The 26,711-nt window shown below is 46.0% G+C and overlaps 1 protein-coding gene across 2 annotated transcripts in view; it reads left to right on the top strand.

The window, feature by feature from the left end:
* The window catches only part of LOC101405024 (pseudouridine-5'-phosphatase), a 55,503-nt gene that overhangs the window by 24,063 nt on the left and 4,729 nt on the right, over positions 1-26,711 (top strand). For both annotated transcript variants that reach the window (XM_087426644.1, XM_087426643.1), the window contains exons 2-3: positions 9,909-10,127; positions 16,610-16,839. In XM_087426644.1, coding sequence (XP_087282770.1) covers positions 9,909-10,127; positions 16,610-16,839 — 449 coding nt within the window. The remainder of the gene's footprint in view (positions 1-9,908; positions 10,128-16,609; positions 16,840-26,711) is intronic.

Below are 26,711 nucleotides of genomic sequence, written 5' to 3' on the forward strand. Positions count from 1 at the left end.
GGGCATCTGGGATTTACCTGGGAAGACTGTGATCATCATACACAGCCTCGTGCGTCCAGGGCCCGGGAACTGTTAGATGCTCTAAGCTACTCCAAGAGATCTCATCCTTCTTGACTGCTCCCTGCATGAGAGAGTGCCCACCTGCCCTCCTCTAATGCTCTTGTGTGTGAGTGAGTCCTGGCATCGCCACTGTCACCAGCACATTTGGTGTCTGGTGAGGGCCCGCTTCCTGATCCCCCCAAGAGACGGCTGTCTTTTCACTGTGTCCTCGTGTGGTGGAAGAGGGTGAGGGAGCTCTCTGGGGTCTCTTTATAAAGGCACTAATCCCATTCATTTGGTCTCCACCTTCATGACCTAATCACCTCCCCAAGGCCCCACCTCCAAATCCCATTACACTGGACATTAGCAATTAACATGGACTTTGGGGGGACATAAACATTGCAACTTCCCTGCTCCCCCATCTGTGCCCCCCAGTAGAGGACATGATGAGCATCGTCTTGTCGGCTTTCTTGGGACTGTCTTCCTGGCCTGTATCACTTGAGTAGAAGGGGCCTACGGACCTCCCACTGTGGCCTGCGGCCTTCTCATTTGCTTCAGTACTGAGGACAGAAGTAGGAGTGTTTCTGGTCTTATTTTTAAGAGGCCATTATTCACATCCACCAAGATAGTGTCTCCCCAGGGAAAGCCCATTTTACTGCTTAAATCCTGAGAAAGTCTTTGTTTCTGCCTAGGCCAAAGATACAAGGCAACTAATCTTTGTCCTTGGGCACAAATGTCATGGTTTCCAAGACAACTTTGATTTTCGTTGACAGAGAACCATCTTCATGCAACCTGTCATTTGTCCCCCACATTCTCGTCCTGATAGCCGTGGGCTGGCCGCAGGGACATCTACAAACCCTAGTTGTCAGTGTCTGTTCTACACAAGGGAAATCTTAATTTGTTTGTCTAGTCATACCACAGCTGGGCTTTTAATGCAGCTCTGAAATCGATGGCAAGGGCCGTGTTTTACATGTGGGGTGATCTTCGAAGTGTGTGAAACATCCCTCTCGACAGTGCTTCAGATTGCCTCCAGTCCTGGAGGGGCAGTCAGCTTTGTGCAAGATTGCCTATGTTTTGAGGACATAAAGATACGATTTTGATAGAATCAGCAGACTTCCTCTGCAACAATATAGAAATGACATTTTATGAAGGGAATGTGAGAAATCCCAGGAAGCTTTCATTCCACACTCCAAATAATGTTTCCACAACTCCTCCAATTTTCCTTGTGCCCTTCTGCACTTCCTCTCTCCTTCCGCCCCATCCCAAGGTAACTCCCAGTCTGCTTCTGAAACTACAGGTCAGTTTCCACTTCATAGAATTTTATATGGAATCGGACAGTATGTACTCCTTTTTCATCTGACTTCTTTCACTGGGCATAATTTTTTTGAAACACATTCATGTGATTGTGTGTACCAATAGTTCTTTTCGTTTTTATTGCTAGTGGTTGCACGGTAGGCACATACTTAACTTTTTAAGAAACTGTTTTCCAAAGTGGTTTTTATGTTGGGTTCTGTATTAGTTTCTTATTGCGGCTGTAAAAAATTATGACAAATAGTGGCTTAAAACAGCAACGTTTATGATCTTATAGTTGGGGCGCCACAAGTCCAAAATCAGTCTTGATGGGCTCAAGTCAAGGTGTTGACAGGGCTGCTTTCCTTCTGGAGGCTTTAGAGGAAAATCTGTTCTCCTGCCTTTCCAGCTTCTAGAGGCCCCCCACGTTCCTTGGCTTGCGGCCTCACATCACCCAACCTCTGCTTCTGTCCTCACACCTCCTCTGATTCTGACCTTCTGCCTCCCTCTTAGAAAGACTGTTGTGATGACTTTGGGCCCACCCACATAATCCAGGATCGTCTCGCCATCTCAAGATCCTTAACTTAATCACACCTGCAAAGTTCATTTTGCCGTGTGGGGTAGATGGTCACAGGTTCTGGGGGTTGGGGTGCGGGCATCTTTGAGGGACTGTTATTCCATATACTACACCTTGTTCATCTCATCATTGAGTTGTCAAGTTTGGTTCTTTATTCTGGATACAAGTTGTGTGTGTTGCAAATACTTTCTCTCAATCAGTGGCTTGCCTTTTGTTTTCTTACCGGTGTCTTTAAATTTTGACGAAAGCCCCTTTATCCAGATGTTCTCCAAGGCTCTTGGTTTTTGTGGTCTGTGTATGAAAACTTCATATAACCCACCATTACCAAGATGTTCTCCTACATTTTCTTCTAGAAGTTTTACAATTATGGTTTTGATGTCCACAACATCTAGGTTTATGGTACTAAGGGTTGAAGTTCTTTTTTTTTGTCCAGTCTTTTACATTCCTAAACAAAGGAAGCACTGCCTTTTACATGCAGGCCTACTTGTAAAGGTTCAACAGCTGCAGTGAAGACAATGAAAGGCTCGCTCCCGTGTGCATGAAGCACGGGGAGTGTTAGTGGCTGTGGGGGAGAGCACTTGAGTGCTGTCAGCGGGTCAGATCCTGCAGCGTTTGCTACAGAACCCGTCACCGCCCTTCTCATCATCTCAGGTCCGCATCCTCTTGTTTTCTTTCTCCTCCCCATACTGCTAGGACCGAGTGCGGCTCTGACATCCCTCTGCCTGACTTCTGTTTTCATGTCTGGGGAGTTTCTTGGACACCAGGTGGTCCGGGTTAGCAGAGGATGACATTTCAGTAGGTCTTCAGCTGGGAAAAACATTCTGGTTTATGTACTGGCATTTTCTTTCTTTTCTTTTTTTTTTTTTTTTTGGTGAGGAAGATTGGCCCTGAGCTAACATCTGTTGCCAATCCTCCTCTTTTTGCTTGAGGAAGATGGGCCGTGAGCTAATGTCTGTGCCAGCCTTCCTCCATTTTGTATGTGGGACACCACCACAGCATGGCTTGATGAGTGCTGTAGGTCCGTGCCCGGGATTCGAACCCACGGACTCTGCGCTACCAAAGCAGAGACTGCAAACTCAACCACTATGCCACTGGGCTGGCCCCTATACCGACATTTTCTTAATCACTCTTTTTGTAAAGTGTCCCTCTGTAGGTATTTGACTGTAGGTAAAGTTTCCCTTACCTTTACAGGTATTTGACTGTTCCTTTGTGTATTTTTTCAGCAAATGTTAATGAGCTTTTCAGTTCTGATCACTGATTCATTTAACTCAGCAAAGCCTGTTTTGGTCTCATTCCTGATGCTGCTGATCCATGGACCACACTTTGAGAACCAGGGGGTTAAGGAAATCAGTGGTAGACTATCTTAGAAGAACAAAATCAGTGAATTAAAAAAAAAAATCTATTCACCAATTACCAGTTACCTACCGTGTACTATCAAGATGGCTTAGAAAAATGACACCAGCCCTTTCATCAAAATGTACTGTATGCTCGGTTTTTATTATTGAAGCCATTGCACATTTAAAATATGTGGTTTTCACTGCATTCAGAAACACTGCTATATTTCTGGGTGAGAGAAGGCATGCAGTCTATACTATGTCTTCACTTCTGCCAGGTTGTGATCATTTGATTTTAGCTCAAGATGGGCCTTTCCCTGTGAAAACGTATTCTGTATCTTTACGGAACTAACTTGTCTGTTAACAACAAAACACTGGCTTTACATCAGCCCCTCCCATTATTTTTTTATAAGTGGAAATAATAAAAGTAAGACTATTTTCAAGATATACTAAGTTTTGAAAAGCATTAAATTGCTTTATTCAAGATATGCAAGGTATGACTTGACTAGGAAGCCGTAACCAATGTGGGTTCAGATTCCCTTTTCTGAAACCTGTGGAGGCAGTTGTATTTAGATTTTTTTAATTGTTGTTTTAAAGAGGTATTAGAATGAATATGTTCTGTGATGTATACAGTCTCGGGGGGTGGGGTCTGGGGCAGCACCCGTAATCAAACCCATTGGTATTTCTGTAGAGAAGTCTGTGAAGATTCACACACGGTGTGGTAAATATTAAACATTAAAACCACCACGTGCTAGTCCAAGTCAGGTTTTGCTGCTACATGAAAACTTATGTTTCCAGAAGTTTATGGATTATGGAACTGGGGACAAGGAATTATGTTCCTGTACCAGGCCGGACAGTTAACCAGCATTTATGAAGCTAGTCCCATGTGCCTGGAAGGTGCGATTTTTTTTTTTTTTCTTTTTTTGGTGAGGAAGATCAGCCCTGAGCTAACATCCATGCCAACTCTCCTCTTTTTGCTGAGGAAGACTGGCCCTGGGCTAACATCTGTGCCCATCTTCCTCTACTTTACATGGGACGCTGCCACAGCATGGCTTGACAAGCGGTGCGTCAGTGCGCGCCCAGGATCCGAACCCGAGCATGTGCACTTAACCGCCGTGCCACCGGGCCGGCTCCTGGCAGGTGCAATACTTTTGTGAATGAATTCCAAATAGTTAATAGTTTGGGTGTTTTTTTTTTGTTGTTGTTAAGTAAAATATTTGGTACAGGCACTTTAATTTGCCAGATTAAAGCTGTCTTTGCCGTTATTGGAGCCTGGGGGTACACAGAGAAAGCAGATCTTCTAACTTTCTCTTAACTCACAAATGACAACTAAGAGCGTTCCGCGGAGCAGCTACCAGGCAGATGCCCCCTGATAATTTCACACGCTGGAGCTAGGGGTTCACTCTGGCCAGGCACGGTGCTCAGGTCTCTGCATAGATGATGCCACTTAATTGACACAACTGCCTAGAAGGTGTGTGAGGGTATTCGTATTCCCACTTTACGGATAGGTAAACCGAGGCCCAGCAAGGGGCTGAGCACGTTTCAGCAGATGTCAGCAGCTGGTCAGCTGCAGAGCAGGGCCTCAAACCCAGGCCACCTGGCTTCAGAGCACCTGCTGCCCCACTACACCTAGTCTTCTGACCCCCCTCTTCTGCAGCCCAGTGGCTGCCATAGTTCCCCCGACAGAAACTACAAGTCAGAGAGGTTAAGAAACTCGTCCCAGGACACACAGCTAAAAAGTGGCTGAGCTGGAACTTCACTGCTCATCCCTCAGATTCCCGACACCTTGCTTTCTCCCAGTACCTCATTCTAGGCCTTGTATGGAAACAAAAACGGGAGTCGCCTGGAAAATCAGGTGTCATAACAGATGCTCGCTAGTGACAGGTTGATTTAAGGTGTTTTCCTATTAAATAATGTAACGGTTTTTCAAATTGGAATTAGGTGCCTGTGTGCACGGTCAGGGAGTACAGTTTCCTGCAAGGGAGACGTGGGGAAATGCCCTCACCCCTTGCTCTTTATGGGGTGACACGCAAACTGATGCCGTCCTCCGAGAGCCAGGGATGGACTCAGCAAACATTTAAATACGTGCTCAATGATAAAAGATGGTACTAATTACATTACAATTACAGAACCTCAGCCTTAGACAAAACTTAGCGGCCCCAGGCGTAGCCTGCCTCCAGGTGCAATGATGCCTTCTCTAATAGTTCAGTGAATTTAAACTCGAAAGCCTTACATTTCCCACCTGGGCACCACGCGTGCTGCTCATGATGAAAATGTCAACGTTGCGGCGTCTGGGCCCGGGTGGCCGAGTTTCCGTCTCGCATCTGATGCCCTCCCATCACCACCCACCTGATGGCTTCACCTGCAGCAGCTGCCCAGACTTCTGCCTGGGTTCCGTCAAGGTGTGAGGTTTGCCTTTACGCGGAATATTATTCTAACACGCCTAAGGAAGGTAGTTCTTATGTGGCTGTCGCATGTTCAAAACCATGTTGAGTTTCCTGTGAAAAATAACACTGAGGCAAGCTGAAAAGCCTGAAGCTCGTGAGCAAGGGAGCATATGCATTTGATAGCTTGGCACGGCTATTTTATCCTCCTTCATTTTAGCTTCTGGAGACTTGTTTCCTTTTAAAATGCTGTCCCTTTAATTCCAAGTTTGCTGTCATCAGCTGGCATAGCCAGCCTCGGATCTGAGGACCTTAATTGCTTGTTTAGATCCTTGCTTATTCGCTGAGGATTTGGGATGATTTTATCTAAATTGTGAAGAAAAGTGGCCGTCTGTGCAGTCTCCCACAGATTTAGAATCCCTCCAGTCTGTGTCTTTTAAATTAAAAGCTCTGTGACTTTCTAAGCTTCAGATAAACACTGTTTAAATCATTTTAAAAGGATATAGTTATTTCTCTGCCTTTGGAATTAGTATTTTTTCATGCCCCTTTCTTCTTCCTCAGCCACTTGCTTTAGCAAGGGGCCCGGAATACTACGTGCGTCTTCCTGCCTGGCCTCTGCTCCTTTTCCTCGCCCTCTTGTCTTTCAGACCTGACACTAGTTTCTCACTCGCTTGGTGCCTACGGTTTCCTTTTGTCAGCATCTTCCTCTGTCACCTACTAGAAGAAAAAGCGTTCAAGGGAAGAAAGGGAAACATCCTGCCTCACCGCCAGTCTGTCCGTGTCCGTGCCCTGCGAGCCTCACTCCTTCCCCCTCCCAGGGAAGACGAACAGAGAAGGAGCGTGCATTACGGGCGACCCTCCACCCTAGATGGCTTTTTCACCAGTGAGGACAAGTGTGGGCTGGCCCTTCCCTCCAGTGTGTGACTAAGTGCAGGGTCCTTTCTAGAGAACCCTGAGCCACTCTGGTTATTATCCAAACACTGGCTTCTTCTACAGATGTCTCCAGGAAGGCTTTTCCTCAAGTCCTACCATCTTTTGTACCAAAAAACCAAACAGAACAAAGGGCAGGCACTTATCCTCCAATCCAGGGGTCATGCCGGAGCAGTTTCAAGTACCCATGAGGGTGGAGATTCTGAGATCTGTTTGTTTTGTGTGTTTTACTGTGTCCAGTAAAATCCAGCCTGTGGTCGAAAAACAAGGATCGAAATAGTTCAAGTGCTAACGATGAAGTTGTACCTGATACGCAGCTGTGGGTGGTTTTGCCTCGAAAAGCAGAGGGAAAAGAAAAGTTCTTTCTGTTTCTGGTCGCTGTCGAGGCCAAAGCATCCCACCATGGGGCTGAGGGTCCACGGGTGACATTCAGAGGGGCAGTGAAAGGAGAAGCAGAGTCAGCAGCTGGGAGAAGCAGGCAAGGGGCGCGGCCCGCCCTGAAAGTTGAGGGAAGAGCCAGGTTCACAGGGAGCATGGTCCCCAGAGTTCACAGGGGAGGGAGCGAGGGTGCCTGCTTCAGCCTGTGCAGCCAGCAAGAGCCAGATTCCCCAGTACCTGCGGTGAGCCAGGGACTAGGAGGGTCGCTAACGCTGGGCGACACCCACAGAGCTGGCGGCCAGAGCATCCTTGCTGAATTTATGAGCCTAGCTAGTCCTGTGAGCACAGAGCCATGGAAACTGCAGCAGACACCCCTGGTTAGAGATGCCACCTAAGGTAGAGGTGGTAGCCACCAATGTGGGAGACTTGCACTTGCAGAAGAACTGCCTTTCACCTGGGGTCATGGATTTGGCCAAAAGGTGGTGGGTGTGGTCTATTGCTCCGGGGCCCCTTCACCTTCCCTGAGAAGAATGCAAATGATACAGCCCAGGTGACACCAGAGTTGCAATGGCTCCGAAGAGACAGCCCTCTGCCTTCCGTTGTCCGCAGACTCGGGGTGCCGCCAGTGCTGCAGGTAGCCCTCAGACTGGGTGTCTGGGGAGGAGCAGATGCTCCAGGGTTAAACTACCATAGCTCTCTCATTCCTGAGCAGTTCATACCCTGACAACTTTCTAAATGGATTCGGGCAGTCGTAGATAAGTGTGTAAACTTGTGTGCACATAAATCTATGAACATGTGTATCACCGTAAATATATATAGACACATCTGTTGATTCATTGGTTCAGAACATAGGTTCATAGGTTCACACACACCCCACTCCCTTCTCTTTCTGTCTACCTTTTCTTCACCACATGCTGGGTTTCCCAAATATTATCTTAAAGGAAACAGAAGTAGTATTTAGGCACCAGGATTGTATGTTTCCATCTGCTTGTGGGAAAACCAGTTAAAAGCCATTGAAGTCACTCAGCTCTTTTCAGGAACCGTTATTGGGTGAAACTGCACAAATTCAGTACAGAATAGGTACCATTAATGTTGCTTCTTGACCCATATGTGACCTTAATGCTAAAGTTAGGGTGGTTGACCTCATAGCTAATTAGAACTGGAATTTCCATTCTGAGAACGTTACATCCAGCCTCTGAAGTGGTTAGTTCTCACAAGAGTACTACTGTACTTTCATAGTACTAGTATCAGTAATAGTATCAGTACCATTAATACTGTATATTAAATATAAATATATAAAAACATTAAATATAAATATAGATGGTACTATATATTATATTGTATATAATTTGCTCTATATTTATTGTGTATAATTAACTATACTGTATGTTAGTAGTATCAGTACTGTTATTACCAGTAGTCTTGTTCACCTCCTGTTAATGTGAGAGGGAGGCCCCTGGAGGTTAAGTAAGTTGCCTGAGGCTTTACCCCTAGAAAGTGCCACTCTGGGATCTAATTCGCAGGCCAAGTTTTCACCGTTACCTGGTAAGACCTTGTGAGATAATAGGAGATAGATATATTTTGGTCTCTGCCCCTGGTTGCTGGCACAGAGCTCCCCAAACCCCTGTAATTCCCTAAGTGGTAAGAGCACGAGGAGCATCTTTTGTTCTGATGTTTGGTCTTTGACCCTGGTTCCTGACATCCAGCTTCTAAATCCCTTGGAATTTCCTGGCTGATCAGAGTGTCTTTTGTGCTAATGAGGCAACTCTGGGTGGGCTTCTGGATGAGGCTGGTCACCAGAAAAACCAAGCTGTAATCGGTAGCTTGGACCTTTCAGCCCCATCTCCTATCCTCCCAGGAAGGGGAGAGGGGCTGGAAATGGAGTTTATGATCCATCATGCCTATGTGAGGGATCCTCCATAAAAATCTCCTAGAGTACGGGGGTTGGAGAACTTCCAGGAGGTGCCATGGGAATGGTGCGCTGGGAGAGGGCACAGAAGCTCCATGCCCCCTCCCACATACCTTGCCCTACGCATCTCTTCCCTCTGGATGTTCATCCATATCCTTTATCATATCCTTTTATAATAAACCAGTGATCTAGTAAGTAAAATATTTCTCTGAGTTCTGTGAGCAGCTCTAGCAAATTAATTGAACATCTGACTTAGAGCCAAGCGATCAGAAGCACAGGTGACAGCCTGGCCTTGCAATTGGCGTCTGAAGTGTGTGTTTTGGGGAGGAGGAGCAGTGTTGTGGGACTGCGCCCTTAACCTGTGGGATCTGATGCTAACTCCGGGTAGATGGTGTCAGAATTGAGTTGAATTATGGGACACCCAGCACAATTGCTTGGTCTGAGACAAACCCCCCCACATCTGGTGACAGGAGTGTTGTGAGTGTGGATTAGTGTGAGAGCAAAGGGGAAACACAGGAGGTGTGTTTTCCCTACTCAGGCCTATACAGAAGGGTCCGTTCTCAGGCGGGGCTTCACAGCAGCACACACCACCAGGCACTCCTGTTGGGAGGAGTCTCTCAGGGCCGTGAAAGTGTCCCTAACAGCAGAGGGCCACACACACAGGCCCTTGTGCATGTCTGTCTCTAGGCACGCTTGGAAATACCAGGTGACGAGCTCATGTAGCCTCGGATGGAGTTCATGATCCCAAGTGCATATTTAGACTCAGATACATACATGTTAAATAAAAGACAATTTAACCATCAGATAGACTTATTTCTCTCCCACTTTTTCACTTTCTGGATCGCAGCTCCGAAGATAGCCCAGCAGACTGAGGAGGCCGCCCAAGGCCTTATTTAGTCCTAATGACCTGCGAACGTTCCACCATTTCTACAGGTCTCTGCAGAAAGCTTTTTTCCTGCATGTGACCTACACGGTGTATATAGACGCTTTATCTGATAGAGACTTCATGTGAATATAGTGTGCACCCTGAAAATCTCAATGTCTTTGTCTTGTCTTTGTTTCTGCAGATACCGAACCGCTGTATTCAGTGGTGTTTCAAGAAGTGTGTGCTCGCTATGAGAAGGATTTCACCTGGGATGTGAAGGCCCTCGTTATGGGCAAGAAGGCATTCGAGGTGGCCCAGATCGTCATCGATGTCCTGCAGCTCCCCATATCCACGGAGGAGCTGGTGGAAGAGACCCAGGCGAAGTTAACTGCATTGTTCCCCACGGCCGGTCTGATGCCAGGTGCCGTCCCCTCGCTGTTTTCAGGATTATGTTTGTGACTATTAGCAATGTTGTTGTCAGTCTAGATTACTAAAGTCTAATGCGGGGCGTGCTTAGTCTGTTCTTTTGTCTTGATAACTTCTCAGAGAATTCTCTTCTTGTTTGAGGCTCAGAGGTACTCCAGAGAGAGTGTGGTTGACCCTGTTGTGGGCTGTGATTCAATCTTGTCTTTAAGGGCTCTTAAAATCGTATACATTCCTTTCACTGACTCTGAGGTCCAAAAATGTTTGAATTTTGTTTGTATCAATATTATGTAAAGATTGGATTCATGACAGAATTGCTTCCAAGTTTAACTTTAATAGATGGCTTTGCCTTTCTCTTTTCAAAATCTGATACAGGATTAATGTTTCAGCAACTATTCAAACTTTAACAAATTGACAATAGGCAAGCAGATAAATCTCCCTAAAGAAGCTTACATTTTTAAAAAAAGTCAAAGGCATAATTCATTTTCAGCATGTCTGTTTCTATGCCCTTTACCCTTTCTTTACTTGTTTTCCTTTAACGGTAAGATGACTTTTCTCCCTTGGGGCTTGTTAGCTGAAGATCGATCAGAACTGAATTGCCTGCTGTTTCTTGCTAAAAGGGAGAAGATCAAGAATGTTCTAGATTACGGGGCCAAAAAATGCTTAAAAATGGAGTACTATTTTAAGATTCTTTCAGGAAGAAAGTGAATACTCGGGCTTTAGAATTCCTGGTGCGAGGGGAGAAAAAATTTACAGTTATAGCAGTAATTTTAGATTGAAAATTGTGTTAATATGACTCACAGTCATTTTTGAAACTTGTGTTATTTATATTTATACATAAATCCAAAGGTGCAGGTTGAATGTTACCTGGAACTGGAGAATTTCCTGTAAAGGGCCCTGCTAATAAGTCACATAGAAACCATGTGGGCTGTTCTTAGATTACACACACATACACACGAACACACACGTGTGCACACATGTGGATGTGTGACCCTCAGATGTGGGTACAAGCACCATGATACACACTCGCTGCATCTGCTGCCTTTCTGCATTGTGTTACCCTGGCAAGCCTTAATGATGGAAACACATCCATACAGCTAAGTTTTTTTAATCAGGGTAAGAAACACATAGCTTAAAACTTACCATCTTATCTGTTTTTAAGTGTACAGTTCAGTAATGTTAACTGTGTTCACTTTGTTGTGTAACCATCACTACCATCCATCTCTAAAACGTTTTTATCTTGCAAAACTGAAACTGTCCCCGTGAAACACTCACACCCTGTTCCTCCCTCCCTCTGGCCCCTGGTAACACCATTCTACTTTCTGTCTCTGTGAATTTGACTCCTCTGGGGACCTCATATAAATGGACTCATATATTTGTCCTTTTGTGACTGACTTTTTGAACTTAGCATAACGTACTCAAGGTTCATACATGTTGTAGCACGTGTCAGCATTTTCTGCCTTTTTAAGACTGAATAATATTCCATTGTTTGGATAGACCACATTTTGTTTATCCATTCATTTGTCGATAGACACTTGACTTATTTCCTCTTCTTGGCTATTGTGAATAATGCTATGAACCTGGGAGTGCAGGTACCTCTTTGAGATCCTGTTCTCTTTTGGGTATATATCCAGAAGTGGTATTATTGGATTATCTGATAATTCTATTTTTAATCTTTTAAGAAACCACCGTAGTGTTTTCCATCATGGCTGCACCATTTTGTTTTCCCTCCACGAGTCCACAAGGGTTCCAGTTTCTCCACATTTTCACCAACACTTGTTATTTTCTGTGTTTTTGTGATAGTAGCCATCATAATGTGTGTGAAGTGGTATCGTTGTGGTTTTGATTTGTGTTTCTCTATTGGTTAGTCATGTGGAGCATCATTTCAGATGCTGTTGGCCATTTGTGTATCTTCTCTGGAGAAATGTCAATTCAAGTCCTTTGCTCATTTTTTAATAGCGTCATTTGGTTTTTTCTTGTTGAGTTCTAGGAATTCTTTGTATATTCTGCATATAAAATCTTTGTCAGATATATGATTTGCAAATATTTTCTCCCGTTCCATACGTTGCCTTTTCACTCTGGATTATGACCTTTGATGCGCAGAACTTTTTAGGTTTGATTCAGTCCCGTTGGCTGTTTTTGGTCTTTCCTGAGCTTTCAGTGTCATATCCAAGACGTCATTACAAAATCCAATGTCATAAAGCTTTCTCCCTCTGTTTTCCTTTGGGAATTGTATAGTTTTATGTCTTATGTCTAGCTCTTTAATGGATTTTGAGTTAATTTTTTGTATATGGTATAGGGTGAAGGTCCAGCTTCATTCTTTTGCATGTGGAGATTCATTTTTCCCAACACCATTTGTTCAGGAGACTGTCCTTTCCCCATTCAAAGGTGTTGGCACCCTTGTTGAAGATCTTCGACCCTATATGTGAGGGTTTATTTCTGCACTCACTATTCTATTCCACTGGTCTATAGGTCTTTCTGTATGCCAGCACCACATTGTTTTGATTAATTTAGTTTGTAATATGTTTTGAAATCAGAAAGTGTGAGACCTCCAACTTTGTTGTTCTTTTTCAATATTCTTTTGGCTATTCTGGGTCCCTTGAGAGTCCATATAAATTTTAGGATGGATTTCTATATTTCTGTAGCAAACGCATTGGAGTTTTGATAGAGATGCTTTGAATCTATATGCCTTTTTGGGTAGTATGGACATTTTAATAATATCAAATCTTCCAGTGCATGAACATGGGATGTGTTTTCATTTATTGGTGTCTTCTTCTTTAATTTCTTTCAGCAATGTCTTGTAGTTTCAGTGTACAAGTCTTTCACCTTTTTGATTAAGCTTGTTTCTTTTTGATGCTATTGTAAATGGAATTTTTATTTTCTTTTCAGATTGTTCATTGTTACCGTATAGAAACGCAACTGATTTTTGCATGTTGATTTTTGTATTCTGCAGTGTTGCTGAATTTGTTTACTAATTCTGACAGTTGTGTGTGTGTGTGTGGAATCTTTAGGGTTTTCTACATATAAGATTGTGTCATCTGTGAACAGAGACAACTTTACTTCTTCCTTTTCAATTTGAATACTTTTATTTCTTTTTTTTGCCTAAATGCTCTGGCTAGGACTTCCAGTACTCTGTTGAATAGAAGTGGCAAGAGAAAGCATTGTCATCTCATTCCTGATCACAGAGGAAAAGCTTTTAGCCTTTTTCTATTGAGTATGATGTCAGCTGTGGGCTTTTCATATATGGCCCTTTATTATGTTGAGGTAGTTTTCTTCTATTCCTAGTTTGAGTGTTTAGAAACGGTGTTGAGTTTTGTCAGATGCTTTTTCTGCATCACTTGGGATGATCTGTGGTTTTTGTCCATCATTTTGTTAATATAGTGTCTCACGTTGATTTTAATGTGTCAAACCATCCTTGCATTCCAGGAACAAATCCCACCTGATCGTGGTGTATAATCCTTTTAATGTGCTGTTGAAATCAGTTTGCTGGTATTTTGTTGAGTATTTTTACATCAATATTCATCAGAGATTACTGATCTGTACTTTTCTTATAGTGTCTTTGTCTGGCTTTGGTGTCAGGGTAACACTGGCCTCACAGAATGAGTTTTGGAGTGTACCCTCCTATTCAGTTTTTTGGAAAAGTTTGAGGGGTATTGGTGTTAATTCTTCTTTAAATGTTTGGTAAAGTTCTCCAGTGAGGCCATCTGGTCCTGGACTTTTCTGATTACTGAGCCAATCTCCTTACTAGTTATAGGTGTGACCAGGCTTTCTATTTTTTCCTGATTTAATCTTGGTAGTTTGTATGTTTCTATGAGTTTATCTATTTCTTCTTGGTTGGCCAATTTGTTGGCATATACATTTGCATATTATTCTCCTTCAATCTTTTTTTATTTCTGTGGCCTTGGTTTTAATGTCTCCTCTTTCATTTCTGATTTTACTTATTTGAGTCTTCTCTCTCTTTTTCTTAATCTAGCTAAGGATTTGTCCATACAGTTAATATTTGACCTGGAGTCTCTTTCATGGTTTAACCTACAAACCTACAAACCTACATGGTTTAACCTACAAGGTTAAACCTAGGGTTAAACCATGAAAGAGACTCCTGACACACAAGGCACCCATAATGTATCAGGCACACAAATATCCTTTTTCTTCCTTATCCACCCTAGCCTTTGAAGTGGTTTTCCTTCTAGAATTTTTGCCCTATATTCTAAGATATACTTGAGATATATTTTACTGTAATTCCAAAAAAATAATCCTCTTCATGGGGGCTCCACCCTCATGACCTCATCACCTCCCAAAGACCCTCCTAATACCATCACATTGGGGATAGGATTCAACATAGGAATTTGGGGGACACAAACATTCAGTCCATAGCACTAGTGACCTTAGAAGAGAAGAAGAGGAGGGACATAGACACAGAGGAGAAGCCATGTGAAGACAGAGGCAGAGATCAGAGTGATGGGGCCACAAGCCAAGGGATGCCTGGAGCCCCCAGAAGCTGGAAGAGGCAGGAAGGATGCTCCCCTAGACTGTCAGCTTAGGGCACAGGTGGGAGCCTTGAACAAGTGAAATCTATTACCCGGAGTTCACCTTTTCACTGGTGGGCCTAACGTTGGTATTTGAGTCTTTGTCATAAGGTAACTTACATCTCAGGAGAAGAGGCGCCAGTATCTTGCTGGTTATGCATAAAAAGGAGGTGAGGTGAGGTGAAGAGGCTCTCAGTGGGCAGATGTTCCCTTCGTCCCCAATTTTCTCTGCATCCTCCATGCACCTGATCATTCGAGATCTGAAGTCTCTCTGTTTCGTTTGTAAACGTTACATCCAGCAGAGTGCTAGATTTTGCTTTATTCTTCACAAAGTTTTAGCTTTGTCCTGGTGTGGAGTTGAGATCCACACCTTCCTCCCAGCATCTCCTAGGCCTGTTTCCCTAAAGCGTCAGGCACTCACAGTATCTGTTGCCTTCCTGAGTGGTTTCCGGTGTTTGAGAAAATGACCAGGTCAGTCTTTTCTGCAGCAATTGAGAAAGCAGGGACATTGTCTCACGTGATGATTAAAACAGTCATGATTATGTGATTATTTAAAATAGTATTTTTAGATAGCCATAGCACTGTGTGTGTATTTAGATGTTACTGTTTCCATACTCAGCCTTCCTGACTCACGTTTCTGATGACCAGCCCTCTCTTCATTGGCTCTATGGAGAACTGTTAACCTGTGTGTTCCCTGTACTTAACCCTCTTAGTTAATGAGAACGTGGGAAATGTTCCTTTCAGGGGTGGTTGTTGCTCAGCTGCCTCCAGTGAGGTTTATTGTACTCTCTGATTGCTTATTACTTAGCGCCACAGCTTTCCCTCAGCTGTGGCCTTCCCTCAGCCTCTGGTGGAAGCTGTTTCTTGATTCCGTCTCTCTAGCAGCCTGAGGAACCATTCATTGAATGGCTTTCTGTAGAATACAGGGTTGTCTCAGAAAACATGCAAAGCATAGTCCTTGCATATTCATTGCTTCAGAACACAAACCTGACCCGGGGCCGGCCTGGTGGCATAGTGGTTAAGTTCACGTGCTCTGCTTTGGCGGTCCGGGGTTCGCAAGTTCACATCCCAGGCTCAGACCGATGCACCTCTCATCAAGCCATGCTATGGCGGCGTCCCGTATAAAGCAGAGGAAGGTAGAGGGCTGGCCCCGTGGCTTAGCGGTTAAGTGTGCACGCTCCGCTACCGGCAACCCGGGTTCAGATCCCGGGCGTGCACCGACGCACCGCTTCTCCAGCCATGCTGAGGCTGCGTCCCACATACAGCAACTAGAAGGATGTGCAACTATGTCATACAACTATCTACTGGGGCTTTGGGGAAAAAAAAAAAGGAGGAGGATTGGCAATAGATGTTAGCTCAGGGCTGGTCTTCCTCAGCAAAAAGAGGACGATTAGCATGGATGTTAGCTCAGGGCTGGTCTTCCTCAGCAAAAAGAGGAGGATTGGCATGGATGTTAGCTCAGGGCTGATCTTCCTCACACAAAAAAAAAAAGCAGAGGAAGGTGGGCACAGATGTTAGCTCAGAGCCAATCTTCCTCAGCAAAAAGAAGAAGATTGGCAAGAGATGTTAGCTCAGGGCCAATCTTGCTCACCAAAAAAAAAAAAAGAACACACACCTGGCTCACTGAGGCCCCGCTGGGACCATGGCCTTCCCCTAGCCCCAGGTTTCCACATTTCAGCAAGAGAGGATCAGCAACAAAGCAACGTTTCTTTCCGGGAAAATCGCCCTCTGCATCTTTGGGAAATGCTATTGCGAAGCCTTGCCTTGCTTTTTTGACTTTTGTTTAGAGTAGGGGTGTTCTAGAGCTGGTAACCCCTCTTAAGACAAGATGTCTCAGCTCAGATAATTCCTGAGAAGAGGGAGCAAGAGTCAGGGCTTACAGAGCTAGGTGGGGAGTCCTTGTGGCCCGCTGTCTCCTCCACCTCACTGAATGCTGGTCCCTCCTCCTCTCTAGGGGCCGAGAAGCTGATCCACCACCTGCGGAAGCACAGCGTGCCCTTCGCACTCGCCACCAGCTCGGGGTCCGTGCCATTCGAGCTGAAGACCAGCAGGCACAAGGAGTTCTTTGGCCTGTTCGACCACGCCGTCTTGGGCGATGACCCCGACGTGAAGAAGGGGAAGCCAGAGCCAGACATATTTCTCACCTGTGCCAAGAGGTTTTCTCCTCCTCCTCCCTTAGAGAAGGTGAGTCCAGCGGTGATGAGAAACGGCAGCAGCAGGCCGCCTGCATTAACACAATTTGTCAAATGCTAGTGCTCTTGGTGGTCCCTGTGGACGGGGACCGCAGAGTGCTCCTTAGACCTGGAGACAAGGGCCGTGGGGCCCCTGGGTGGGAGGAGCACAGTGAGATCACTCCAGTCTGGTGGGGAGCGTAGCCACCCCAAGTCACCAGGACGGTGAGCCCTGGCCGAAATCTTCTGGGATGCACAATCGTATCTAACAAAGCTCACCTTTCACAGAATGCTGCCTGACGGACATTCACAGGGAAGGGGGGCCGGCGTTCGCTCACGTGGGGCTGCACCAGCCTTATATGTAATGAGCAGACGGGAAGGCACATGTCCATTGCAGTGCAGACAGAAATCATCAAACTCACTACCCCGCACCCCAAATGCTTCTCAGGTGTTATATTGTGACTGCAAAGCTTTTGCTCACAGTGATCTCTGCTTTCCAGCGCAAAGTTTCCAGGCTTCTATGTGTTTCTCCACTGGAAAGAGGCCGCTGGTGGGGCTTTGTGCTGAAGGACCCCCTCTGGCCTCCGTGGGCTGCTTCGTTATGTAGGGTCCGCAGTGGAGATGGGGCAAGTGGTTTCTGCAACTTAGAAGAGCATTTAGAGTGAGTCGACAGTGGCTGTTCACCATTGCTCCGCACTCTGCTCACGTGCTGTGACGGCCGAGATGGAGGGCTTAGCCTGGAGTCTCTGCAGAGGCAGATTCCAGAACAGCAGGAGACGTTCTTGAAAGGGAGGTTCCTGCTGGTGACATAAGTGTGTTAGCAGCAGGAGGGCATTCCTCGGGGTGACACTGTGTTCCCTGATGCTTCCTGTCTTTGAAGAATTCGTGCTATGCTGGGGCGTTAGTTCAGAGAAGAGCATTTCCACGAAAGGTTTTTTCAAGGTTTGCCTGTCATCGCCAACCAGTGGGCAACAGATGGGACGCTGCCATTTACTATACTCATCACAAGCGTAGGGATCGTTGCTCAAAAACATCCTTCCAAACGCAGCTGAATGACTGGGGCATTTTTGTATGATCTGCTTTGTTGGCCCAGGGTCCAACTTACTATATTGACTCTGTAACGGCCGAAATATGTCGACACACATACCTCAAGTGTTGTTCTGTTTCTCCGACCCCAGCTAGGCTTCCCACAGTTCAGTTTAATTCTGACATTAACTACCTGGGGTTAGCACAGAGCCCATGGGGTAAAGGATCAGTCCCACAAGTCTGCCCCCAACTCAGACACCAGCCGCACATGGGGTACCCAGGCCACCCACACTTCTGCCCAGGTGACTACAAATTTGGGAGTTCCTACAACCCCTTTCCCAGGTTCAGTAATTCACTAGAACAACTCACAGAACTCAGCATAACACTACTTGCATTTCCTGGTCTGTTATAAAGGATACAACTCAGGAAAGCCCAATGGAACAGGTGCATAAGGCAGGGGGTGGGGGTGGGAGGGGCGCAGAGCTTCCGTGCCCTCTCTGGGCGTGCCACCCTCCCTGCACCTCCGTATGTGCACAGCCCAGAAGCTCCAAGAACCCTGTTTTTTGTGGAGGCTCTATTACATGGGCATGATTGATGAAATCATTGGCCTTTGAGGATTGAACTCAATCTCCAGCCCCTCTCCCCTCCCTGGACGTGGGAGTAGGGCGCAAAGTACCAACCCCCTAATCATGCCTGGTCTTTGTTACCAGCCCCCATCCTGAAGCCATCTAGGGGCCCGCCAAGGGTACCCTCATTAGCAAAGACTTAAGCATGATTGAAAGAGGCTTATTACAAAGAACACAAGACACTCTAATCGCTTAGGAAATTCCCAGCATTTTAGGAACTGTGTGCCAGGAGCTGGGGACAAAGACCAAATATATGTTTTTTATTGTTTCACAGCCGTAAAGAATCATTGAGTGACAGTGGCAACGCATTCGTAGGGATACACATAGATGGGCTGATTGAAACCTCATTGTTGAATCCAACTCAACAGCAATTGTATGTCAAAGGACGAGCCTGAGGTGGCCCAGCCACTAAGCCATAGGGGCAAAGCTGAGCCCTCAGGGGCGGCCTAAACCTGTGTCTGCTTCTCATATCAGGACATCTGTGGTTGGCGCGCTTGGCATCTTACTCTAAATTCCGTAGAAATCTGTTCTTTTCTCCTAAGAACTTTTCCCTGTCTCCTAAAGAATTTTTCCATACCTTCGGGTTATAAAGCCTTCCTCGTAGAAATGCTCTTTTCTTTGTTTGGGGCAGCTTGCTGTTTATCTATTCACGAGTAAAGTAAAGGTACCCAGAGAAGTTTAGAGTAGGTAGGCGCCCGCTCTCAGTACCGTCTTTATAGCTGGTAAAGACTGGAAGTTTGCTGTGAGTGTCCTCTGTGTGTAGGGCTGAGACCATCAAAGGAAAAAGATACTCCATTTCTTTCAACTACAAGCGGTCCTTCTTTTGCAAGGCACCGTGTTTTAAAGTACGTATGGAAACAAAGTTTACATGGAAACCACATGTTCTCTTTGCAAGAGACCAGTTTCAATGAAACCCTGCAAAGCAGGACACAGCCCCACGGCGCCCATACACATAAGAGTTTCCCTTAACAAGGCACCCCGCAATAGAGGCCAGGTCAGTGGGGTTTTAACATCCCAGCATTATCCTCATTGACGATGTTCGTTTCAGACTTGTCAAAGAAAGATGAGTAATTGCACATCTTATGAATAATTTAGCTCTTCAAGGGTTGTAGACATGACCCTTGTTGCTAATCCACATTTATTTATGGGTGTATTTGTCTTGCAGAGAGGAAACCTTTCTTTGTCATATTTCTTAGGCAAATATAGTGAAGACTTTTCGGGTTTTTCCTCGTGTGATGTGCTTATTGTAATACTGAAGGAGGATTTTAACGTGCCCCTGCGGGGGGAGGCACTGCTAATTTCGTACTTGCTTATGTCTCCCTGATACATGAAGCAGTGGCACAGTGGCTCGTTGAAATGTGAGGTAGCTCAAAATTGTTGAAATATGATATGGCTCTCAGATGGTAACCTGCTGCTCTCTCTGTGATGCGGTGCAGGTGCGAGCATAGATGGGCGTAGTGCACCTCCAGAGTTCAGTGGCATTTCAGGCAATTATTAAGTCCCTAGAGAGACTCATGGGGCCGTCAGGAATTTATTATGCTGGGAGTGTCACCAAATTCATTAGGTACAGTAGTAATAGTAGGAGAGTAGTACACCAGTAGTGTTTGAGGGAGATGATATTAAAATATTAAGTACTATTGGGGCCGGCCTGGTGGCGTAACGGTTAAGTGCATGCGCTCCGCTGAGGCGGCCCGGGCTTCACAGGTTCGGATCCCGGGCATGCACCGACGCACCGCTTGTCAAGCCATGCTGTGGCAGCGTCCCGTATAGAGTAGAGGAAGATGGGCACAGATGTTAGCTCTGGGCCAGTCTCCCTCAGCAAAAGGAGGAGGATTGGCATGGGATGTTAGCTCAGGGCTGATCTTCCTCACAAAATAAATAAATATTAAGTACTATTTTACTAGGAGAAAATGCCCAATACAGTCGGCATTCAGTAATTAAGTTTTCATTGACAATATGTTCCTCTAAGTTACTTGTGCATCACTCTTTTGTGCTAAAAGTAACGCCACCTTGAAAAGTCTGCTTAACTCTTCCTGACGCTAATGAGCGCTCATTGAGTGCCTGCTGTATGCCAGGGAGGCATTCTGCAGGTGGCAGTGCCCACAGACTCACAGAGACCCTGTGGGGCAGAGGTGATCATTGCTCCAGCTTCTACAGCACAGGAGCTTCTGGAGACCTGCAGGGGTGAGCGAGGGGGCTCGACTCCTGTGGCAGGTGGGGGGACTAGCCGGGAGTCACTCCTGGGCCCTGTGGGCGTCTGAGTTCCTGAGTCTGCCACTTGCTCTCCTAGCCACAAAAACGCACGTCTCTGTTGTAAAATAAAAACGATGGCATCATTGACACATGATTTCTTGGGAACATTACAAGTAAAACCTGAAATCAGTTTTAAAAAGCATAGCTATCACTGCTTTTCATGCTTTAGTTTTCTTGTTAATGTGAAAAGCTGAGTTTCAGGGTTTTGTTTTTTAAATTACTTGTTTTCTTTTTAAGAAAGTTCTGCACATTAAGCTTTTGTACACCTAAAGAGTAAAAAAAGGAATGACAAATGCGTTTTAACTGGCGAGTTCCGATGAACTGGATGAGATCTTTATCGTAAAACTCAGAGCGTTCCCTCAGGTACAGAAGCAGTCACCTGAGTCAACTTCTCGATACGTGAAACAGCAATCAATGTGTCTTACATAATCTCCCGACAAGGAAATGTGTTAATGTAACGGTCCCTCTCTACGCCTCTTCTTAGCCTACCTTGTACACATCCCCAAGTCTGCAGACAGCCTACAGACGGCTGTGGGCTGTCAGCCTGTTGCTGCTGCTTAATCCTGTCTCTGAAGAACTTCTCCTGACCTCCCAGAACACTGGAAAACAAGTGGCTGCATTGCTTGTGACAGAGGGAAAGTTCACAGTTGCAGTCAGGGGAGCTGTGCTGGGCCTCTGTCTGGTGGGTGGTTGGATGAACGTTCCTTAGTCAGTCTAACCTGCCTCTACATCCCGTTGCGGGCACAGCCACACTGGAGCTCCTCCTGGGGTGAAGAGAGTTCCTGTACCATAGTTGGCCACCTCCAGGGGTCTCAGGGACCTGGCAGCCCCAGCCATCACTGCCGAAGCCTCAAGGCCACCTTCTCCTGTCACTCACAACCTCTGAGCAAAACACAGGGGCCTCTGGTCATCAGTCTTCAGTCTTATTTCATATTTCTATCTCTTGCAACCTGATTTACCAGGCCCTCCCTTATTTCGTAAAAAAACATCTCGGCCATCTCAACCGTTACCTTCGCAGACAGTCACCTTCTCTGTCAGTGAACCTGCCCGTGCTCGGTGTCCCCACTGAGTTTCTGTGGGTGAGATCGCTTGCTTTCCCAAATTCCACCATCCGGGAGAAAAAACATCTCCCACACTCTCTTAGGATTGGTGACTGGGGGCCTGTAAATTAAACTGACAAAAGACATACGAGCAAGAGAAAAGACGGATTTTTATTCACGTAGGTATGCGGCAGAAAAATGTGATTCGCAGAAAAATGTGATTCAAGGAGACAGTTAGAATCTGCGCTTATCTTAATAGGGGTTGTGGAGACTCAGAGGGGCACTTCTGGGAGAACAAATGACTTTTAGGAAAAATAAATGAGTTCTTAGGAGAACCGATGGGGGAGATGATAGTTTTATGACAGTGTCTGTTAGGCGATTTCTTATCCAGGTGCTCACCTGTGCTGACCTGTCTGCAGAGATACGAATCGGCTCCCCTGGTTGTGAAACTCCCTTCCCAGGAGGGGATTTAGGACAGTTGAATTCTTTACGGAGCCTTTGCTTTTAGGAAGATAAGGAGAGTTCAGAAAAAGCCTCTTCCTGCAGCTGTTGATTCTCAGATGTTTTCAGGTCCTAACTCTGAAGCCACTGTGCCACGTTCCGGGCCCCCTTCACCACCGCGGGGTCCCTGTTTTCCTTTCCCCAACACCCCCTTGTCACTTTCCCGCCCCCTCCTCTGAATGCTCGGCATCTGGCCGGCCAAACGCAAGGCGCTCTCGTCATTTCTGAATGACGCTGCCTCTGGTTCTCAAGCCCTGCCCTCACCCCTGGCCTCTGGTTCCCCATGGCCAGCCCCCAGGACCTCTGGACTGCTGTGTCAGGGGCCGTGATCCCCATCTCACGCTGCACCTTAGCCTTCTCTCCCTCTCAGCCCACCCACTCTCCAGCTCGTCCAGGCCTCTCATCCAGGACCTGCACTTTGCTCCCACGTCCTCAGCACCTGCGTGGCTCTGCTGTGCTGTGTATCCCGTCCAGACCTCCCGCCTGGTGAGGTCCTCAACGCTAAGGACCTCAGACATTTTCCTCCTCATCCTTCTCATCTTGCCAGACCTTCTGCTGCATCTCCCCCTCTGGCAGCGCCCTTGAATAAAGACCATAGTACGTGATCGTCTTGGTGACGCAAAGAGTTAGACAGCCATACATAGAATTTTCCAGTTGTCATTAAGAAATGAGATATGCAGTAATCCATAGGCCTAGAATACAGTCTAATAATACTACATTTGCATTTGATTGCCTGGTATTCCCTGTAGCTATTGGAATGAAGGGAGAGACTTAATCTCCCCGGACAGCAAATGCGGTATTCTTCCTACACACCCTTCTTCCCAGATTCATTGAATGGGTGTTCATCCTCATTTTAAAATCAAGTCTGGTTAGTAATTGCTGTTGCCGTTTTCCCAGCCCCTTCAGATCCAATGAATTGAGTAAACAAAAAGGACGGCAGCACCATCTTCCTTTGCAGTTACAAAGACAGGAGCTCTATGCTGTATCCATTTGTGATGTCTTTGTTTGGTCTTACTCAGCGTAATTCCTGGAAAATAGATCGCTAAGCAATTAATTTTTTCCCATTCTTCAGATTTGTATACACAGACACATGTCACACAGAACGTAAGTTGCTGAAACAATATGCTGGCAGCAACTTCTGTTACTGTGATTGGTGTCGTTACTCGAGGGGCTCCTTTAGATTTTCTTCTTACAATGTGGCTGGACCAGTACCGTTTTGTGTATATTTGTACACAAGGCTATGAAATCGTCACATATCAGCAATTTGGAAGAATGATGGTTCTCATTAGGCCGTTGTAATAGCATGTAGCATGTAACCTATCTTGTTAAGCCACCACCACAGAATGAAAAATTGGACACCACTCCACATATTTAAAAGGATGAATCGTATCTTGGATTTCCAAAAAAATTAACTACACGACCGTGCCCTCAAATAATCTTCTTAGACAATAACTAAACAATACTGCTAGAATAGGGAGCTGTGACATTTAACCAAGAGTGGGAAGGATTTCTTGGTAAATCATTGGTTTTGCCTTTTGAATGTTTCTGAAACAGTAATGTGATAGCCTTGTTGCTCCCTGAGTCCATCTCACCTTCCCAGCCATCACAGCTACCCCTGCTACCCCATAAGGTGTAAACCCCTTGGCCTGGCTACCTTCTCCCTTGCTGGTCACTCCAGGATTCTGTTTTAGCCTTCTCCTCTGTGTTATTAGCATATTGGGAGGGGGGCCTATTGGGGAAAAAAAAGGCTCCTTGGGGACAGGGGTGATAATGAATGAAATGGTTGAGAAACACTGGATTAGTCACATTCTAGGTTAAATAAATACTGATTTAATAGTCCCAAATAATTTCCAAGGATGGTATTTAACAAATTCAAGGGTGATTTTCTGGATTTTTTTTATTTTTTTTGGTGTGTAAGTTTGGCCCTGAGCTAACATCTGTTGCCAACCCTCCTCCTTTTGCTGAGGAATATCAGCCTTGGGCTGACATCCATGCCCATCTTCCTCTACTTTATATGGGACGCCGCCACAGCATGGCTTGATAAGTGGTGCATAGGTCCACGCCAGAGATCCGAACCTGCAAATCCTGGGCCACCGAAGCAGAGTGCACGAACCTAACCACCATGCCACCGGGCTGGCCCCTGATTTTCTGTTTTTTAAAGGATGTCCAGAATAGAATGTGCCCCCATCACTTTATCTGTTTAAACCAGGGTGACTAAGTCATCTGGATTGCCCGGGGACTGTCGTTTATGTTACCAGCAGGTAAAGTGACTGTGGCATCTGATCTGTCAGGCATGTGTTGGAGGAAGAGGAGGACCACCAGGAGCCCCCAGTCCTGGGCAGTTTCTGTGGTCCTCACTCCACCGTGCTGAGCGTCCGCCAGCCAGTCTCCGAGAAGCAGCAAACCCTGAGTGTGGTTCTGAGGTCATACAGGGATCCATGAGGGTGCAGAAGGTTTGGGTCCACCTGGAACCTGAGTGAACAGATAGTCCCACATTTGCAAACCCCAAGAAGAACCTTGGAACCTGTAGTGACTTTGTGTCAAATTTTGTGTGTCACTAAGCAAAAGGAGAAGCTTTATTCCCTAGAGACAATGTAGTTGCATTTGAAAAGTTCGCTAGTTCCAGAAAAGCATAGAACTTAAAATGGACACTTGTGATTGTTGAAAACATAGAATTAGTGACCAAGTGTCATCTGAGCTCCGTCTGGACAGTGTGCCCCTCCCTGTCGTTCCCCTTTCTCTCTTCCTAGTCACGCTCGACACCTGGCCACACCTCCAGCTCACACCCGTGACACCTGCAGGCCCCTCATCTCTCTGCTTGAAGCTCCCACAGTGGCCTCACACCCAGCTTGTCACAAATGCATGCTCTCCATCCCTCCAGCAGAACTTCGGCCCCCACGCCCTCCGCATCAGAAAGTTTGGGATCATCTTTTCCTTCATGTCCAGCACACCATCAAGCTCCCTTTTGCTTCTGAAGCATTTCCCTAATCCCATCCACTTCTGTCCATTCCCCCGCCACTAGCAGACAAAGGTTCTATTACATGGAACTTCTTAGCTATAAAGTGGAGCATCTTATTTATATGATACTTTAAAAAATTGAAGTGCAAAGGCATTTTAACTGCCCCAGAGGTGCTGATGAGCAGCCCGGGTGAAGAACGCGGACGTAGGCTGTCTGGGGTGTTGCTGAGCTCACACATCTTCAGAGAAGTAAGTTCAGCTCCCCCGGCTGATAAACCCCAGAAATGCTTCACCTCCCCGGTACTTGGAAATGTCACTCTTTCTAAATTAAACCCCTCAAGCTACGGTTTAATTAAGCTCATCTCCTCTCCTAGAGATGGAATTCAGATATGTTTTAGCCTTCAGCCCGCTAAAGTGGAAAGAACATTGGATTCCGGAGAGCCGGGCTCTCTCCCTAAATTCTGTCACCTGCGTGCCTGTGTGACCTTCACATTCCCTCTGAACTTCCCTTGGCCCAGATCCCTCCCCCAGGACAGGAGAGGGTTGCACCAGCCGCTGTGCTACAGCTCGGACACCCGGTGGCCCCTTTGTTGCTTTAAGTCCTGTACGAAGACGCTTCACCATCTCCCAGAATTTAGCAGGCGTTCAGCAGATGCTCACGGTTTGCCTGGTGCCCTGAGAAGGTCTGTTTAATCCAGCCCCACCTAGTTACAGCCAAGTGTATCAGTGTCGGCACCCGCTACTAGAAGAATGTTCTTCCTGCCCAGAAACTTCCTTGAATTCATGGAAGTGTGTCCTGAGTACACACTACGTGTGCCATGCTACAAAAACCACTAAATTAATCAAAGTTGTATGCAACATGCGTATCCACACACGTTGGCATGAATCTCATGGCAGGGGGCTGAAATGTGGGGCAGAGGAGGGGGTGGGGGTTTTGCTCCCCCAGCCTCTCCCACATGCTGGCAGTAGCTAAAGACCCTTTCCTTAGAGGGAAGAGCTTCTTTCCTCGGAGACAGAGTGCAATTACATAATTCTCATCTTACGAGTAGGTACCAATGAGTGTGAGGTCAAGTGTACTCAATCAATGCACAGTGGGAAGGGCTGGGCCCGTGCTAAGGAAGGAAGAAGTCCTTAGAAAGGAGGCAAAGTTCAACAGGGTGGAACTCTTTTTCACGGTAGCTGGGTGAGGCACATAGAAACTGCACCAAAATATTTGGCTGTTTGAATGAAAAAACAGACTTCCTCCTTTTATTTGTGCAAGACCTAAGCTATATTATTTTAACTTATATCTTCCAACGGTTTTATGACCCTTGAGTCTTGTGATTAATAGGCACAGTCTTTGCAGGTAACTTTTAAAGATTTATTGTCTGGTTTCGATAGAGGGACGAGCCGTGCTGTGAATATTCATCAGATGTCTAGGTTATTAGGTGCTCTTCTCCTGCGAGTGGTCCTCAGAAGCACGTTAGATCTTAGGAATCAAG

The sequence above is a fragment of the Ceratotherium simum genome, chromosome X (assembly GCF_057802395.1).
Source record: "Ceratotherium simum simum isolate JZ-2026a chromosome X, ASM5780239v1, whole genome shotgun sequence".
Classification (NCBI taxonomy): domain Eukaryota; kingdom Metazoa; phylum Chordata; class Mammalia; order Perissodactyla; family Rhinocerotidae; genus Ceratotherium; species Ceratotherium simum.